Genomic DNA, 20573 nt, shown 5'->3' on the forward strand with positions numbered 1-20573 from the left:
TTTAATGCTGAAGTGTATCAGCAAAACTCTTAGCTTTTAAAACGAAAAGGGAAAGAGAAAGATACATCTCTGTATCTTCTCTAAGATACAACTTAGAAAAGATACATCTGCACTGTTTTGTTAAAAATGAGTAGTTTTCGTGTTTGCTTTACATTGATTGCCTCAAAGTTTATTGATTCTTAGAGGCTTCATCTATATTAGTAGGAAATTCAGAAGTGACTTTATGTGTCTATTTGTCACTTAATCATATCCTCCTTAATATGTAATTTAATTTTAATTCACTATTAAGCTGCAATTCATCTTCCATCTGGATGTACAAGTTAGGCATGCTGTTACTGCATGATTTTATTAGTGGAGGGAATTCAGCTGTCACACGATGTTGATCAACAGAAGAGAAACAGTGATGTTTGTCTCAAAAAGATTACTGAGTGTATTTTTTATTACCTATTTGCGGCCAGACTCCTCAGAAGCATATTTCAAAATTCAAAATATGACTTCAAAGCCAACTACTTGTTTTTAGTGGAGATTTCTGGATGGCAAATCTTTCCGAATTTATCATTTTGAAGTGTGTACATCAGTCTCAGAAAGGCAGGCAGACAGCAGGGGGCACTCGGGACAGCCGTTTGCAGCCAGCCTCTTCACTGAGTTTCCTGTATTAGTGAAAGTCTTGGCATTTAAAGGTAGCTTCTTTCTCAGTTATTTATAAATGAACACATTCCAGATAGTTTGACTCGAAAATATTTTTCCTTAGTATAACCCTGCAGTACAAAGGACTTATATCTTTAAAATTGGTAGAGGGAAACCACAACCTTGTAAACAGGAGAAACTTCCCTCTTTTAATCAGTAGCACACATGTGGTGTGTTTACTGCTGCGTAGCTGACAAATCCTCCACCAAAATACATCTGGACAAATTCTAGAAATTTTGGGGAATCAGAAAAGAGATTTCTTTTTCATCGAATAGTTGTCTCTGTTTGTTTATAGGTTGTAATTCTCCTGCTTTACAGAAACTCGGGGTCAGTGAGCTAAACGAAATCCTAAACATTACTTGGGCTTTCGTGCAAGTAGCTGTTATTATCTTGACCATGGGATGCAGCAAGGAATACTTGATGAGAGTTAAGTTTTTGGAGGAGTGTTCTGTTGATGCCAAATTTACTTTAGGAATTTGTGTTCAAGAGTTCATCCAGAGGGTTGCCTCTTTCGAGTTGCCTCATATTTTTTGTGTGTGTGTTCTTCTTTTAGGAGTCAAGGATACATTAAATCCTATTCATCCTTTGACAAGTTCAAACTTATCCAGGCTTCCTGTCATTCTATCTTTTTCTTGAGCTTTTTCTACTCTGAAAACAAGCTTACAAACGAAAATAAGAGCAGGAAGTGGAGGGAGGGTGGAAGAGAAAAACAGATCGACCATATCTAGGGTCTTTACCCCTTCCCACAGTTTAGCTTGTAAGCAGATGGATGTGGGTTTAGAAATGTCGTCTTTGGTGTATCTGAATAAGTTTTTTAAAGCTGTTGTGCCATATTTTAACACTTTCCATTAATAGCTTTGTAAATTAACATTCCTTCTGCTTTCGACCTTTGAACCTGCCTGGTTTACAGATATGATACACAAAATCATAAGATTTTGAAGCTGGCAGCTGCTAAAATAATCTATGGAGTATAGAGGTAAACGATTTTTTTTCAAAGGATTTCAGAATCTCATGACATTTCATAGTTATTATCATTAACTGGTATTGTCTAATTGGTAGAGCTTCTTGTCAGTAGTGTCACTGTATGGAAAAAATGTGGACATACGATGCTCAGTTCTTCAGTGAAATAAAATCAACAGCTATAGAGGTCTGTTTAAACTAAGGGATCATTAGGTTTATAATGCCGACCAGGAGTGCCTAGGATGTACAAAACGTTGCCCACACACGGTTGTTCCCAACCGTGCTCCACCACAGGGGCTCTGCTGCAGTGCTAGTCTTGCTGCTACATCCAATTACATGTAGGTATTCTTATTTTTTCCCCTTAATCACTCTGATGTACTTGTGGCTAGAAAACACACCTGTTAAAACCGTGCTGGCACATTTGGGCATTGCAGGTGATTCCTGTAGGACTTAGGTTGATCGTTAGCTGAACACTATGGATAAAAAGCTTTTCTGTGTTACCCCAAAGGGGAGTTCCCAGCACAGCTCTCCACTTGTGCTTTTACTATGCATGCTATCACCTGTATATTTGTAATGTTGCTCTCTGGTTGTTTAAGGTATTGACTGACAGTGAAAAGACATTCTGCAGCCCACTTGGTTTCATGTCAAGCAGTATGCGATATTTAAACAGACCTAAGTGGCCTTTTTTCATTTAAAAATATATAGTTTTAATACTCATACACACAGAAACGGCTCTTCTCTGCAGGTATCATGGGAGATTTCCTACATCTTTATTTTAGGATTTTATAGAACTTCTTCCTTCCTATCAACCTCCCTATTTGTTTCCATTGCTTTTCTTCATGGCATCAAACACTAGGGGAAGGCAGCACTGTGAAATGCAATGGGGTGCCTATTCAGATAACTAATCAGTTAATAAATGAGCCTTGGCCATGGCAGCAGATTGCTTGTGTCTCTGGAATGCTTGTTAAAGCATGGTTCCTCCCTTTGCATCTGTAATTACCTTGAAATTTCTTCTCTGCTCACTCTAAATTAAATCTGGGAGATTGAGTTGCTCAGTTTACTGAGACTTTTCATCCTAAATTTGGAAGCAGGACGATGTGCAGACTTGGACTGCCTTTGGCAAGCCAGTCTTTCTGTGAGGTTCTGAGTAAAGGCTCTTCACTTCTTTTTGCCTCAGTTTCTCTCCGTGACAGTTCAGAGCAATATTCACCTTCTTCCTGGTGGTTTTATAGCAGGGCTGATCCTCGGAACCAGATGGGTGGATGTGGGGGATTCCATGTGCTGCCCTGAAAGAGGGAGATCCCCCTTACTAAGCTACTGCTTGTAAGTCCGCCTTGGCTGTAAGGACATCCCACTAGCATAAAAATAATAAAAAAATGTTTACTAATCATTCTCAATTTGTAATTCTGGCAATTATTTTTAGCAAAACTGGCATTCAGGTCACTTCAAAAGTACCAGAAAGGGATGTGTCAGGTACTATTACCATTTACTTGAGCACAGCAGCAAACTTTAGGATATCCTATACTTTCCATACCCAGTCTCCTGAAGACACTACTACCGCAGCAAATGAGGAGCACTTCCCTCTTGCATTACAAGTAGCTGCTTTTGCTCTCTCTCCTTAAGGCGCTGTGCACAGAGCTGCCTTGACATCAGTGAAGCATAGGCTGGGGTAGCGAAGAAGGAAGGGCAGAATATCCCTTGATTTCTGCAAGGAGGATTTTGTCTTTAGTGACAGCAGGCTGCACCTAGCTCTGGAAAAGATGCCAACTTTCCTTGTACTGTGGATTTCTACCTGCAATTGGCAGTGTGAACCACTGGAAAGTTAAGCAGAATTAACCGTCCGAGGTCTTATTTTATCCTGGCTTGCATTATGTAAACCTCTGAAAATAATGATTTACAACGTAAATGTTTCTATAAGTAACGTTAGGGTGATTAACTAATGTTTGGCTGAAAACTGTTTTGGAAATCTGCTTTCTTGAGCTCAGGACTGCTGCACGATTCGACTTCATTTTATTTTCCTGATTTTCATATAGGAAACGCTTTAAAATACAATCAGCTCGATTTATATAAAACGATCTAGCTTTTCTGGTGAGAGATAATTGAGATCTAATCTGAATCCCTGACGAACCACAGCTTCCTGCATTGGCCTGTTGCTATGGGTAACATAAAGGGAGTAAAATAGAACTTCATACGAAATGCCTTTAAACTTTACTGGCATGTACAGGCATGGAATAGGGCTGAATTTTTTAGTTTAATCTTTGAGAAGCTGATGTGCTAAGGAAATGCTTTTTCCATATTAAGTGAAGATGAATTTAGGAAGAGTACTGTTAGGAAAAATAACTGCTGTTTCTTATGAAGAGCGGGTAAGTGATACGAATTATATTTAGCTAAAGCAAGGCATCGTTGCAGTGAGAAATTAGAAGGGGCTATTGTTATTGGCAAGAAAACAGAGAAGAATGTTATCAGCTTCAGAATGCTTTTTATTTAGCCTTTCAGCTTTTTTGCTTTAAAGTATTTGAGTTAAAATTCCTTTCTAAATGCAAACATTTGGCTATATTATGATAGAAGGAAACCTTACTGTACCAGCTAACCTTCAGATTTTGAGATGTATTGATGAACTGTGCCCAGTATGTATAAAGCTAAAAGATCAGAGAGTTTATAATCTGTGTCTATTTCTTAATTCTGTGCAGTGTATGTTGTGCATGCTTTCTGTATCACTATATCAATATTATTTCTGTAGGTAAACTGCATATATTTTTGTATATATCTTTATCAACATAATTTAAGAGATGGATTTGATATTTAAGCCACTGTGTTCATACATGATAAGATTGGTTTTGACTGGGGTAAAAATGTTGAACATTTATTTCCTAAAGGTTTCACATCATTACTGTTCACGTGTTGTTTTTATAGACTCAAATGTACAGTAGTTGCTTTTTTTTTCTTTGAGAATTTGTACATCTCTAATACTTTTGTATTAGCTATTGTGAAAGCACTTCTTTGGTGGCAGAGAATTGAAAAGCTAAATTATGTAAGACTTCTCCTTTAAGAGGCATTGTGAAGAGACATCGTTTTCATAGATTTCTAAGTCACTAAGTTAATTGCAATCATATTTTAAACTGAGGATAAAAATAATATTACACTAATGTTTAGATGAGATATATATGTGAGGTTACTTATTAGCAGGAAAATCTAGAATTAATATGTAAGTAATATGGATTTGGTTTTGATTTCAAATGTTAGGACAATGTTAACTGTATTTTGAGGCATTATCCCCCTCCCAGAGATCATCAGAGTTCCTGGCATTTGTACAATGTTAATACTGTACTGCATTTAAAGGATAACAATGCATGTAGGCAATGAAAGTCCCAGAGTAGCATGTCTTAAGATCTAGGGACCTGCTTGTAAAAGCAGGGGACCCTTGGCAAAACGAGAAGTTGCTCCAGGTGTTGTGAGGAGGACTTGGAACAAAGCTGGCTGCAGGAGGCGGCTGGCTGGGTGCTGGGCTTTCCCTGAGCTCAGGGACAGGATGTTTGAAAGTTGGCTTTTGTATCGAGTCTGTAGGTCTTCAGTGCTTTGTCTCTTGAAGAACGTGACAAGTGTCCCAAAGTTATTTTGTATATTGAAATTATATGAGCTAATCAGTTTAGAAGGTCAGTGGAGCTAGGGAAGCTATTCCATGCCGAAATGCATAATTAGAGGGGCTTTTGGAAAGGAGAGGGCAGTGTAAAACTGTAATCAGTAAGTCTAACAGCCTCCACAGGCAGCAGTCAGAGAGCTCTGGGTGCTGCAAAAAGTCAATGCCTATGTTGGAAGAAAGTGCTTTAGAAAGGACACCCAGAGGTCATTTATAAATCAAATCCCCTTTCCCCCGAATCTTTCTGGATGCCCATAAAAGAGATAGATATTTGTTTAGTCTGTGATTTTGTCATGGGTAGGGTAGCAGAGAACAGTATTTTTTCACTCTGTTTAAAGCTTTTTATCCCTGTGTATCTCAGAAATAGTTCAAAATATATAATATATATGGCTTTTTTTTTTTTTTTTTTTTCCCTCAGGAAGGCACTCACCCACATTCTATTAACAGAGATGATTTCATGTTGCTCCGTTTTATTGTTAAGGCCTGGCATTTCCTAGCGTGTGTCACCCCTCCCAGTCCCCTCATCTTTCCCTTTGTTTTCCTTGAGCACTTGAGCATGACTATTGACTTGGATGACAAATCCTGAGGAGGTGAAAAAGGACATTTTGTGTTGAGTTACCTGGGTAGTCTGTACACATGGCTTTAGTTCTTCAAAATAGAGTCTGGGATATGGATAGAGTATTTTTTTTTTTTTTTTTTGTGTCATGGTTTTGTGGCAGAGCTTGTCAGTACTTAGTTAATTACCTGGGACCTGATCCATGTAAAGGTGGGCTCTCTCTGAATCTAAGTGGATTTCCTGGATGAGAGTTTTTGTCAGCTGAAAGATGTCATCAGAGTAGTGTCATGTAGTGGTGCCCACATCTCGCAGGTTAGAGACCACGGGAGCTAACAGGTACAGGCTGCTTCAACCTTTTGAATTGCATTCTCCTTTATGCCCTCTCTCCATCTTCCCCCTGTTGTTGGGGCTGTGTTGTCTGGATCTATTCTGGAATAAGAAGTTTATATCCTCGTAAAGTAGTCTTCTCCCTGTTAATTACTGTAAGCTAATCCTCTTTTAGCTGTATTGCAAGCAGATCCTGAACATGACATCAAAAACCTCATGGGCCCTTCTGGTTTTTCCACCTAGCAAAGAGAGGTGATCCAAAGAGAAATTTTACATGTTTTCCCTTAACCAGAACCTTATGCTATCTAATATATGCTGAAGCATTTGCCGTTTTATAGAGACCTAAAACGTCTGGTATGGTGTGTGCTAACTGAGTGGGAAGCCGTTGCTCAGCTTGCTCGCCCTGGCGCTAAGCTCCTCGCTTGGATCCCAGGGATCAAGATCTTGCCCTGAAGTCTAGGGAAGAGACTTGCATCCGCCACCGCTGGCGTGTGTGTGTCTGCACAGCTCAGCTGCTAATCCAGCCAGAGGAGCAAGCAGAGTTCCGGTGAAGAGACACCCTGGAAGACATTTTTGTGCTCCTAAATTTGACTTCTTTTTAACATTCTGGTACTTGTTGCCATCAGGCTCCTGGCACACACCACGGGGCTTTTCCCTAAACCAGTTTGGAAGTCAGAGTAATTTGAAGAACTAATTTAAGTTCTTATCTGGTTGCGAAAGATTTGAGGGTTGAATACAATTCAGATTTTATCTCGGAGTGATAGTTCATATAGTCCACAAAAAGAATACATACATGTCCTGTCATTTGTCCAGCCTTTTTTTTTTTTTTTTTGACCTTCACCTTGACCCTACCTGGCACAGGCTCATATGGTATCTTTCCTCATCTTTCAGACATGGCTACATAAAAGAACCATTCCATTTTATTGCTTTGCAATAGTTATGTTTTCTAATAGGTACTTCCTAGTAGGTATATGGTAAGTGTTAAATTTCATCAAAAAATCAATTTTTATATATATAGGAGATCAAATTTTGTCCTGAAGAGCTTCCAGTGGTGGTGAGCATGAACAGTGAAGAATGAAAACCAGCCCCCACCATATACCGAATTTTTAAAATGAGATCATCACAGTATTTAAAAAAATCTGGTCTTGCAACTTACACCTGTGGACAAATCTAGACAAGTTTCAGCTGAACAGTTTAGAATAAAAACTGCTTTGTCTAAATGTGGACTGTATGCAGTTTCTGACAGGTTTATATTAAGATTTCTAAGTATTCACAAACATGTTTTGAACACATTACTGTACATTCTTGCACAATAATTACAAGCTTTAGTTTCCAGCTGGCTTTGTTGAATTAAGTGGATTGAGTTCAGATACATAGCTGAATTTAAAGAAACGTTCTTATAATAAATGTTGGTCTGTGATCTAAAAAAGTAAAGTGATATCCTTGGAAAGTGCTGGGTAATTTTAGAGGAAGCCAAAGGGAATTTGGAATATCTCAGAATAAAAAAAGGTGGCTGGTATTTAGATGAGAAATTCTGTTCTTCCTATGGGTTCAATTTTTTTTTTTGGTATGTTTAAACATAACAATTACTAAGGCGGCCTTGCTTAGAGAAATTTTGAGATATTGATATTTGCAATTAACGTGCATTAGCCAAAGCATTCAAAATAAACAAACAGGCAAAGCCAGCTCATGGTGTGTAGGAGGCCCACTGCCTTAACAAGCTAAATGGCTTTAAGTAAAACTCCATCTCACTGTCCACAGAATGTAATTAAGTGGTCCTATCATTGTAATTTTTCACTGTAATCATCTTTTCTGCAAAATCACACCATTTTTCCAAAAGTAGTGGAAATATTCTTTTTCTATAATGAGAACCCTGCTAGTTTTACTTCTTACCTTTCACAAACATGAAGGAGAATCGTACTTGGTGTTTTCATCTAGATTCATGGAACTTGCCAAAGTAAATGACTGCTCCTAAAATGTATATGTTTTTAAAGTAGATTTTTATTTTTTTAAATTTATTTTCTGTCTTCTATGTAAAGTGATGCTACTACTTTATTTTCGTCATTCTTTGAGAAAAAAATTGATTTTTATTTATCAGCTTTATCAAGAAGCCTTTAGACAATGCTCTCAGACACAAGGTCTGATTTTTTGGGCTGTCCAACCTAGAAGTTGGACTCGATCCTTGTGGTCTCTTGCAATATGGGATATTCTGTGATTTTATGGTCTGTACAGCATGCAAATAAGAAATTAGAAGCAATTCTATTGATAGCTGCCTTAAGGTAATTTGCGATCAAAGGTGAGAAGTTTAGGGTAGGTAAACACACAAACTTCAAAATTTCATGAAAAGTCTAATTGTCCTTGAAAATTTGATGTAAAATGGTTCAGGAAGGTAAATTATAATTTCTAGATTGTGAAGATGAGTTAAGTTACAAGTTATGAATGCACAATATACTTGCTAAACGTCATGCAAAAGAGAAGTAGAAAAGACGTCTTACACCTCACAGAGTGCATTTTTGATAACAAATGTATTTTTGATATCCAAAACAGTGGTGTTAAGCAAGCAGGAGGCCTAGACGCACGTTTGATTATCTTATTATGCTTCATAGATTCACAAGCCTTTATCTCTGTGGAGTTTAACAAGAAGGGTCATCTTTTTTTTTTTTTTTTTTCTTGATGGATTTGTGTTTATCTGAACTAGCACTGGAGGAATGCTGTCAATAGAGATTAGTTTAGACTTTGAAAATTCCAGAATACTTTTATGAAAAACTAGATCAGATCCTCTGCTGATTATGGGAATGATGGTGCTGCAGCAGTTTATAGAAGGCAATGTTCTTCAGATAGCATCAACAGCAGGATGAAATGCTGCAGTGAAACACAAAAATAAAGAAAGAAGGGAGAAGAATTTATTCGTTTAAAGATTGCTAAAGGGTTTTGTGGATTTTGAGGGGGAGAGGGAATGTTACCAAGGTTGACAAATTATGGATAGGCAGCTTTTCTCTTGAGCCGTGTTTATATGCCTGGTTTTTCTTCTGTGTGTTTTCTGTCTTGGAAATATTACAGATATATAGGGCATTCTTTCCTAGCTCTTTAAGCAGCCATACAAAACAGGAGAGTTAATTTTGAACTATTTAGGAAGTTATTTAAGGCTCAATGATGCTTCAAGTGATCGAAGAAAGATTCTCCAAGATTATTTCCAAGTTAAACTAATAATAAGTTTTAACAGCCATTGAAAATCAGTACAAGCTTCAATCTAAAAATCAGCTGTCCTTCCAGTCTTTCACTCAGCTGAGTGTTGAGGTGCCAGCTCTGGAGGACATGGTTGGGAAGCTTTCACCTTGCTGATTTTTAGAGAAATCTTAGCTGCCTTGAGGTAGTTTGCTTTCAAAGGTGAGATGGTTAGGGTTGATAAACACACAATCTTCAAGATTTCACTAAGTCTGTCCTTGAAAAAGTGATGTAAGATGCTATTAGAGATGGTGAGGAGTTCTACCTCAGTCCTAGCTTATTGAAAACACTCCTACACCTTTCTGGCTCTGTGGAAGTCAGAAACCATCAGCAGGGGAAGTTTTCAATCTTCTGACTGCTAAAACATCTGACTTTTAATTTTGATTCCACCTATCTCCATATAATGCAGCAAAATAAGGTCTGTGAGGTGTTCTTTTCATTTTAAGTTCTTGTCGGTCACTTTTGAGCTATCTGCTTTCTCCCATACACCAACTGATGGACTCTATTCATCCAAAAAGGACGTTGAAATCATTGCTGCTACTCACAGCAGGAAGTACTTTGTCAGTAAATATTTGTGGGATCAAGTTCCAGGAGTGGTTTAAAGGACAGGGGAGATTTTCATGGTGGGGAGGAAACACCTGTGAGAAAATAACAGCTGGTATATTTAGGTTTTTGTCTCTCACATTATCTGTTATATTAACAATATGATGATAAAATTAACTAACACTTCAAATAATCTGTGAAGCTCAGAGATTTCTAATACTTGTCATGAAACTAAAGTAACACTTATTTTTCTCTTTCTTATTGCAGTCAGCAACTGTCTCTGATGGAGGTAAGCTGAAGCATGTTTTTACTTTTATAACGAAAAAGAATCAATTTTTCCCCATTAAGCAATGTAGCATGTGGTAAATAAGGTGATATATTACAAGATGTGAATCCGAAGTGGTGCAGCACTTTGTGACTTCTTCAGGAGCTACACCAGTGGAAATGCCGCAGGATTATGTTCACATGCTTTCACTGATTTGATTTTTTTTTTTTTTTTGTGTGTGTGGCATATATCTCCCTATATACACATTTTTATTATAACTAGGATTCTTCATTCATAATAATGAAAAGGCAGAGCTAGATGTCTTTCATATAAATGGATGCTAGATAAAATCTCTTTCTGTATTTTATTGTCCCTTACAAACACTGTTGGCTTTTGAAGAGAGATGCACTAGCTGCTAAATTGTAATCTGTTGAAGTCAAAAAGGTTAAGGTTGAAATTTCTTTATAGTGTGATGCCTTTTGAGAAGGGGGTAAGTAATTTGATAATTGTAAAATCCCAGCATAAAGCTGTTGCAGTCCTAGAGTACTTCTAAGTAAGCTCCTCTTTGCGTCACCTAAGCTTGTTTGTTTTGATTTTAAAATGGCTTTAATGCTTTAAAGGACTGTCCACTCTTTGTTAAACATTAGAAGAAGATGATTTCTCTGAATCTTTGAAGTTAATTGAAACAGTTTAAGTATGCTTCCTTAATGGAATAAAGAAATGTGTGTAGTTTAGAGTATAAAAGAGATGGTTTTTCTCACTTGACTTGCTTGGCGGGAGTTGGTTCAATTGATCCTCCAGAGAAATTCACTTACATACATATTGTTATGTTTGGTGTTCTTTCACAACACTAAAAAGACAATTTTCTTAGATATGAAGGAGACAAACTGTTCTAATTAGTGCTGTAAACCTGAAGAAATGTTGTAAATGGTAAGGATAATTTTTTTATATTATGCAAATGTAAGTGCAAAAGTGGCAATACTCTTCACAAAATTCCATCATGTCTTAATTTCTGATTTCTTGCAATATTAAAATTACAGTTGAGAAATATTACTGTTTTAGTCCTTTGGGTAGAGCCATTTTCCAGTGGCTGGCTGACTCATTGTAAGGTGTTTTTCTTCTCCATTGCTGACAGTTTACTGCTCTAACAGTACTTCTGTCCCGATGAGAAGCTAGACTCTGTAATGTATTTGTCTGATCTGCAAAGTGGCAACAGAATGAAACAGAAAATAATTGTCTGTTCTGCTTTCTATGTCTAAAATAGAGCCGTTGTTTTTGTGGGAAAAATATGTATTTTTCCCTGGATGATACCTCTTTGATATAAACATCAGGGAAGACAAAGCACAGACTTCTGGTTGGATGTAGTTGGATTAAATTCCAGGTGCTGAGGGACAAAAAAGTTGATTGATCTTTTTTAGCTAAAAGTAGGATGCACTTGTGTCTTTTTTCCTCGAAGGTTCTCCTCCTATATTAGTGAAAATTGTTTTACTCCTGTTGCCTACCCAAACTTGGAGATCCCTGTGATATTACTCATCTGATAGTCATTTCAACCTTCCAGCTGAAAGTTTATTTTGAAGATCGGACTTATTTTCAGTTTTTCCAGTATGGCTACTTGCATTTCTTTCCAATTCCATAGGTAATTGTGTTTTCGCAGTTAATTCTATCCAGTTTTGTGAAGAATTGAAACCTGAGGGCCCTATAGGTTGCAGAGGGGAAAGAACAGATAGGAATGTATAAGTATTTTTCTGCCAAGTTGTATGACCTACGATTTTTTCAGCTAGTGCTGAAGATTTAACACGCACTCTCTTCATTCTTAATGGTACCCAGTGAAGAGGGGGCATAATTTATGTAAGATGCAGTAGTTGAGCTGTGATAAGTAATATTGAATAAATGCTTGAATACTAGAAAGAAATTTGGAAAAATAAGAACCAAAGAGAATATAGCCAGAAAAACAGAAATGAAGGAAAATCCTAATCCATTTCATTGAGTAAAAGCTCTGATTCACGTCTGAATTACATTTTCAGGCTTTCACTTTTATTGAAATTGTCACAGCACTGAAGTTTTCCAATCTTCTCCAATTTCACTAATTCATTAATAGATCCACAGATTTGCACATTTTAGAGAACATCTAAATTAGAGAGATTTGCACCCCTGTAGCTATTAGTATAGCAGTGTGTATTTCTCTTCCTAGACTAAGAGTGTTTGTACATGTGTATGGTATAAATATTGTTGTTAAGCTTCAGTCTGGGAAGGGAAATTGATGTTTGAAAAGTAATAATAATGTGTTTATATACATCCTTTCCGTATAATAGGAGGCACAACTCTCTCTGCACATCTTTTTTCCAAAGTCAATTAAGCCTCATGTCGTATGGATTTTATTGCATCAGAGACAGGCACTGGAAAACATCTACCCCTTGTAAAAGTTTTACATGGTAACTCTGCTTAGGCAAGGCTATGATGTTGTCATTAGCTAAAACTGCATGCCTGGGCTTTGTGAAAGGGGTAAAAGATATGGATCCTTAAGTTAACGGTGTTTCCAGAGATACTACAGAGATGCCTGCTGCAACTCTAACTGTATCTGACCTGCTTAATGAATTGCAGACAATCAGAATGCAAACTGTAATACTGCTGCGAGATCACTGCTATAGATCAGTTACAGCACCTATGCTGTGGGAACAGTAGAAACCATTTTATGTTACTACAACCAAGGGTAATTAGCAGATTGCTCCTACTTCCCACCCTGGAAACTATACGTTCCTGCTACAGCAGGAGTAGGAGCGTGCTGACACAGCATGCCCCAGCCTGGCTGACGTTTTGAGCGCAGCGCAATCTAAATCATCTCAGGGATGATCATTAGTCCCCAGCTAATTTCTGGCTTTCACTATTGATACCTGCCTAGACGGCACTTTACAAAGGGCAAACCTTAAGGTCAAAGGGCATGTAATAAAAGTACACCGTTATTCATCTCCCAGACAGATGGTCCCAGGTGGTGAGGTATCTTAATAGCTCTATTAAGAATCTCTAACTCAATTCTTACCTGTTATTCCCTACAGAGATCAGTTCCGCGATGCTGAAGTCTATTATTTCCACATACCAAAGTACATCAGATACTATAGGCATGTCTTTTTCCTGAGATACCACTTTGCTGTTGCATCAGCTCACTTCTGGTTTTAGTGTTCATCATCCAGAAAGAATTTCCATAAGGAAAAGGTCCTAAAGAATCTTTCGAAAGGAATCTGATGTTTCAAATACCTTTTTACATTATCTATTATTCTAAAAAGTAACTAAAGAAGGTAGCACAAGAAATCCATAATGATATCCAAAATAAAACAAACCACTACCGTTTACACTGTAAATACAGAGGCATTATTTCCTCCAGCAGGTATACGACTTATTTTTCAGTTCCGTTGGCAGTGCGTGCTGTAGCTGTGTTCCACTCTTACATAAATAATTCAAGCTCCTTTAGCAGCAGTGGCAAAAGGTCTTTTCTTTCAATTATTTATGGAGCATTTTTATAGTGCTTTGTGTTAAGTAGACTATTGGCTTCCTCTGCTTGAAGCCATGAGGGTAAAGAATCGATTTGTTTAGAATGGTGTAAAAAGCTACCAGGAATTGCTGGAGGAGGACGCGTTAGCTTCCCTTATCCCAAAGTCGCAGAGGAGCAATGTGCCGGGCAGTGAGGCCAGCCTTCACCCAATGGGTTCCGGGACGTTACAGCTGAACTTGGTATGGATTCAGAAGGATGGCTGTCAGTGAATGCCTTGAAGTATTTGATTAAGTGGCACCACAGTGGTTCGTATCAGCTTTATCCAGGTAATGTATTTAGTGATTAAGTGGAATATCATAATTATGTGAGTGTGTGCATTCAGATGATTACTAGGAGTATGTGGAGCTGCTCACAATAATAAAAAAGTATTAGTGGGTTAAGAAATATAGATGGATTTTACGAAAAAATGCTTACAAAAATATCCTTAATTGCGTTCAGATTTTGCTTTATATGATTTAAAATGTATATTGCTTTATATGATTTAAATGAAAACTTTCAAAGCCATTTTATCCTGAATACTTTGAAGATTGTAGATGATTAAATGTGTGTATTTTCTTACATAACACTTTATTGTGTAAACACAAAGGGTGTAAAAGGTTGTGTGGATTTTAGGAAGTATTCTTTCACAGTTCTGTGTTTGAAGATGGTAATAAATGAACCAATGAGTTTGCACAGGCAGTGGTACTTCCTCGCTGGGTGCGGTGGTTCTTAGAACAGAAATAAATGTAGGGCCACTGGATTCCTGATGCTTCAGTAAGGAGCCTCCTTTTACAGGTAACGCAAGCTGGGTCAGTGTAGCTGCACAATAAGGAAAAAGGAAGGAAGGAAGGTATTTGGAAGCTTTGCACAGCCAGGTGATTAAAATGTTTGAGGGTGAGGGGTCAGGGCTCTAGGTGTGAGGGCACAGAGCGATCGTTAGAGGAAATAGGTGACGGGGTTGGAAAGTGGCCCTATTCCTCCTTTGCAGGGTGGGCTGTGTGTAGCAAGGAATGCAAGTGGTGTGAGTCAGGAAACCTGACACGGCAGGCTTACAGGGGAAGCATTCCTCTGCAACCGGAGTGGAACAGGAGTTACAGCTTATACACTCTGCATTTAAGTGTGATTTGGATAAATTACGTCCTGGTGTGAGAGTTGGTGATATTTTTCCATCTTTATTTCTAATTCTAGATTGTATACTGCTATACCATGCTGTAACTTAATTACAACCATTGATACAAGTACTTAACCAAGCCCTGTCCTGGGGAATAACCCTGTTCTGCCTCGTTTCCAGGTTAATGGTACTCCAGCAGAAATCTGTACCCCTTCGAAAAGCAAACTGACTGTGTTTCCTTTTTAAGGGAAAACAAAGCAGTGCCAGGGTTAACGGTACTTTCTGAAGAAAATCTGAGTTAGCTAAATAAAGTCCAACAGAACAGAAACAGTTTACTGAGAATGAGTAAGCCCTTAATGCCGCTCTAGCGCTTTGGAGGACCTGTGCCAGTAGCTCTCAGAGCTGTTGAAAATGCAGTCTTATTTTGATTCATTTGTTTTCAGGGGACCTCCAGAGTCGGCAGCGTATCAGAGGAATGAGAAACCAGCATAGTTTATAGCAAATGTAACTCTGACAAGCTGGAGAGTGAGCAGCTGCTAGCAATTAGAGGTAGTTAGCAGTTACCGACTGGTGTAAACACCCGGACTGTAATTGCAATTTGGTCTTCCTCCCTACCATGGGGAAGCTGAACAGCCACCCTTGGGAGGAGGGAGAAGCTGCTCTTCCAAAGACTGCTGTGCCTACCATTTCCCAGTCCCTGGGAGTCCTACGGCACTGTGACTTGCCCTTTAGGGTTGAGCAGTTCCTGTGGCTACTCCCTAACCTCCTCCTGTCGCCCACCTAGGGTTAGGCAGCTTGGTATGTGGGATGAGTTTACCTTTTGGAGTCTGCCTCAACGGGCCTAGGAAATGTTCATCATTCGGGCTTAGGAAACTCATCGTTCGTCACCGGAGAACTCCGGGCATCGAACCCTCTTGTAGTGAGGCAGTAACATCTGAAACTGTTCCAGATATATCGAGAAGTGGGTGTCTATTTATATCCTGGACTGTAAAATAGAACGTATCCACTTGCAGAGTTAAAGCAAAATACTCCTGGTAATAAATTTAGCTGTAATTCTCTTCAGATTCACATTAGCTTCTTTCACAATAGTTTCACTGTGGTGACAGGTATTCTCTAATGAGGCTAACAGTTGACTTGGTTATGCTCTTTGATATGTCTTACAGGAGAAAGTGAATAAATATTTGTTATAAGGATATTTAGCATTATTTGCTGAGTCTTTTTCAATAGTTTTGATGAATATGACCACGAGGCAAATAAAAAATATTTTTATGCCTAATGTATTATTATGCTCCTTAAATATTATCCTTGTTGAAAATACTCATTTTAATTTGCCTCTAATCTAATTCTGTATCTTTTTTTTTGCAACATTTTGCTTAAACAATAGCTTTGCTTACTGAAAAGTGCAGTAGTTAGCTTTTAGATCTTAGTGAATATTGGTAAGCTACAGAATACGTACAAAAATGAAGTTTCAGAACTATTTTTTTCTTTAAATTTTCTTATCTTTATAACAATGGCTATAACTTTTTGGTGTGTTTGTAACCATCTTTGAGTGGCCCTTTTTTCCAAGCTCATACTTCCCAGGATGAACAATAAAGTTTTGTGACCCAGAATTTGGAAACGCAAAATCATTCCAAATATATAACAGAAAAGGAGACCTTGAGAGATTTTTGGGGACACCATTATTTTATTTGAGGAAAGTATTTTCTCACATCTGTTACTGCTAATTTTTCGAATAATTGAATGATTACCTGTTTTTATCCCTTCATCACAAATTCATTTGGTTTGGCATGTCTCAGGTCCAACCTCCTGCTCTAAACAGGGTCCATTTTGAGACAGGGTTGTTCAAGGCTTTATTCAGTTCACAATTAAACCTCAGACCTACTCTGTGAAGTGGGTAACTGTGAGTACTTCTATATCGATTTTACATTTGTGTAAGCTGAGAGATGGAGAGAGTAGTGGTTTGTAAAAGGACATGCAACAAATAAATGACAAGTGTGTGAATAATTCCCTGCTGTTTCCTTAGAAGAGTCATTTCTTTCAGTTTTCCACTATGTGAACAAGTGGTCGATTCTTCAATATTTTTTTGTGTGTACCGTATTTACTGATATATAAAAAATATGGTTTTGGTTTAATACTTCAAGTTACAACAGTCATGCTGCTGCACAAGGTTGTATTTTCCTAATTTTTCTATGGGTTCTTGTTTATTTGTCGTTCAGAATACAAAAGCCATTTCTGTTCTTTTCAAGATTTAACGTATCAGGTCATTTCTCAACTTCATCCTGAAAGAGGGCACTGAGTGAGTGTAGGGTAACACTGAGCTTCTGAGTCAGTATTGCTTGCCACCTGCCATCTTCAAGATCTGACCACAGCCTGCCACTGTTATTCTCACTTATTCCATATACTATTATAGCTACCATTTTAGCAGTTAAATTGAAGCAACATCATACCATTTTTATTATTTCTTCCTTTTGGTTATTTGTATGAGGTGGCTAATGAGTGTATGAGTGTGTCATCTCAACATTGCTTTGTGTATGAATCTAAGTAGTGATATGTAGTCTCCCATTTTGAATATTTTATTCCTATGCTGTTTGAAAACACTGGTAGTTTAATTCTCTCTTGGTTGTTTCATTAGGAAAATGTTTTATTCAGATATGCAAATTATTCTACTAAAGCAGGCTATTTAGGTATTACAGAATTTAGATATTATAGAATTTTTCTAGTGATCACTTATGTCAAGAAGACCCCCAAATACCCCAGCAAGGACAGGATGAGAAGCAGCCTCCTCTTAGAAGTGTCCTGCTGGGAGCTGCGTCACGCAGACTAGGAGAACATTGAGGTCCCCAGATAGTTGCTGATTGCTGACTTGAATTTAGAATGGAGTCTTGGATCTTTGTTTTTGTCAGAAACCCCCAATCAAATTAAGATTTATGGATTGACCCATCTGCTTCCCAAAAATAAGGAGGACATCCTTTACTAGCTCATTTTCGTTGATAGTACTATTTTAAGTTGGTTTTTCTCCTAAACTTTCAGCATTTAGCAAGAATCTCTCATTCTATGAAACACTTCAGAAAGCCTTTGACTACTGATAGTAAAATTTTATACAATTTTCAATCTTCTGTCATCAAATAGTTTTTTCTTTTTTTTCCACTTTCTGGTGAGCGGTAGATTTTTAAAGATCTATCTTCCTTGGATAACCTTACAAAAGATTGCAGTCCATGTGGTGAGGAGTGTTAGCAGAATCCATTGCTTGCTCCTTTTGCTTCTGGTAGGGTATTACTGCTAAGATGCTCCTTTAATTTTCTTTGCAACAGAATAAAATTGAGAGATGGCTGTTATTATTATTTTCTATGTAGGTGCTCCTAATAAACAATGCAGAGAGGTTTTGAAGTCTGCACTACTATGAGCTTGTAAAAGAGACGTGATAAATGAAGAAAACTGCTGCAGAGGAAAGAATAAAAGTGAATAATGTTTTATTAACTTTTTTTTTTTTTTAACAGAGCTGAATAGTACTGATTTGAAAGATTGCATCAGTGAGAACAGCCTCAGTAGCAATGCTAGTCTTCCCAGCGTACAGAGCTGTCGACGACTTCGAGACAGAAGAGTTGCAAGCTGGGCAGTTTCATTCGAGCGTCTTCTTCAGGATCCTCTCGGTGTTAAATATTTTTCGGTAAGGTTTGAGAAATAGTACGAGGCCTTTCAAGCTACCTGATATCACTGCTGTAATATTTTTTTTTTCCTTTTGTGATGCTATCCCTACATAGGACAAGAGATAGTTCATTGTTGCACAATGGTTATCTCAACATCTTTTAAGTTTAAACTGGTTCACAGCTTAATAAGAGTTCATAGTAATGTATTTTTATGAATTATCCTCATTTTATCTGAATCTCAGAGGAGGGTATATTTTTCTTTGCACCAGAACTTTTAGTAAGATTCCACATTTTGTATAACATCTCTATTTGTTTATATTTTGTATCTCTTACCTTTTTACAAGAAAAAGGCAAGGTTTCAGTAGTTCTCTAAGAGTTAATGATTTACTCACATATTTGCCTACTGAAATGTTTGGAAGCTTTACTGAAATGTTGGAAACCATGCAGAAGATTTTTTTTTGATGATACAGTGGTTTATCTTCCTGAAAAACCTTTTTTAGAAATATTTTTGAAGTAGTTAGGTATTTTAAGAGCAGTGGTTAAAGCTGCAGTTTTCAGGAACAGAGTTGAGTATTTGCAAAGCACAAATTAAACTTCTTCACGGGACATTTATGAAGTTATAAATAGTATCATCCTTATTTTACATATAAGGAAATTGAGGGGTATATGGTTTTGCATTGTTGCTCAGAAAGTCTGTTGTTGATTCTGTATATGTTGTACAAGGACTTTTTGTGCTGCCCAAATAATTTTCTCAAACAGAACATAAAGAAACTTATGGTACAAGAGATGTAGATTTCTGGAATCTGCAGTAACTCCTTTACTTGATATGAAAGTACATTAAAATGATTAATAGTCAGACTTCCAGCTTAAATGGTGAGGGGACATGAAAAACAGATTAACAGTGAATGCCTGTTTGAGGAAACAGAAGAAGTAAAGGAAAATAATACATCCTAGATATCAAGTTCCCCGTCTTACCATTTTTCTTATCAGTGTAGTTTAAGAGCCATCAGCATTTTTGCTTAGATATTGAGATTCTCCTCATACTGAAAGAAAAATTACAATTTTGATAGAATGTTAGAATCCACCTAAAAAGGATATAGTTTTACTGAAAGTTTAGTTGTCCTTTCTTGTTACTTGTAAACCATCAGTAGGCTTACTTATGTATACATAAGAAATTGCTGCAGTCTTTTAGTACTATGAATGTTTAAAACTTTTATTAAGAAGTTTGAAAGTAACCGGTGTTTATTGAATTTTCAGATTAAATGTTAATATTGCATTTCAGTTCAGCAAAAGGCGATCTCGGATATTAAATTCAGGAAGTTTCACTTTTTCCTCATTCCAATTAAAAATTATTTTTATCAACTTTACACAAATACATGTGTTAAAGAAATACTCAATTTAAAGAAAGGGAGTGCTGAAATTTATTGTGCACTACCATTTTCTTGAGGCCCAAGAGAGATCCAAGGCCATTGTTCAACTTTACCTGCTACCTGGATACAGTAATGCCATGAACTCTGGCATAAAGTAGAATCATGGTAGCTAAATGCCTTTGCAAGTGACAGGTTAACATTCCTTCAAAGGGAAGTTCTAAAACCCCATGGACTCAGAAGGAAATCACCTATAACTAGCCAGATGGCGCAGATACCCACCAGGGTTCAAGAACCTTGGAGCATCAGCATGTAATTTACGATTTCGTAGTAGCATCTGGGTCCATTTGGGATTCAGAATGCAGAGGCTTTCCTGAGGACAGCTTTGTCACACAGCAGAAATTACTCTTGAAGAAGAGATTTTGCATGTTTTGCAAATACTCACATTTTGCATAATAGTCTGTTGATGAGAGCAGTCATCCAGGAAGTGAGAGACCTGTTTGCAGTTCCCTCCTCAAGTGGTTCAAACCCACATCTCCAGCTTCCCAGCCATATTTTGACAGCTACTAGGCCATGTAATATTCCAAGTGGGGCTCCATTCAGTCTTCCTAATTGTTGTGCAGCCAGCTGTGCCAAAGTCATGTGGCCAAAAAGAAGGCAAAGAGGAGATTTCTGGAGATGTGAAGGCACAGAGTGGGGAAGTAGGCAGTTGGGTTCCAGTT

General features: G+C 37.6%; 1 protein-coding gene across 7 annotated transcripts in view; it reads left to right on the plus strand.

Annotated features, from left to right (window-relative positions):
- Nucleotides 1–20573, plus strand: part of RGS12 (regulator of G protein signaling 12) — an 88240-nt gene that overhangs the window by 33522 nt on the left and 34145 nt on the right. For 6 of the 7 annotated variants that reach the window (XM_068679774.1, XM_068679773.1, XM_068679771.1 and 3 more), the window contains 2 exons: nt 10203–10224; nt 18335–18504. In XM_068679774.1, coding sequence (XP_068535875.1) covers nt 10203–10224; nt 18335–18504 — 192 coding nt within the window. Of the gene's footprint in view, nt 1–3176; nt 4011–10202; nt 10225–18334; nt 18505–20573 lie in introns of those variants that run through there. The other variant, XM_068679775.1, reaches the window with a different exon arrangement.

The sequence above is a fragment of the Anas acuta genome, chromosome 4 (assembly GCF_963932015.1).
Source record: "Anas acuta chromosome 4, bAnaAcu1.1, whole genome shotgun sequence".
In the NCBI taxonomy this organism is placed as follows: Eukaryota; Metazoa; Chordata; class Aves; order Anseriformes; family Anatidae; genus Anas; species Anas acuta.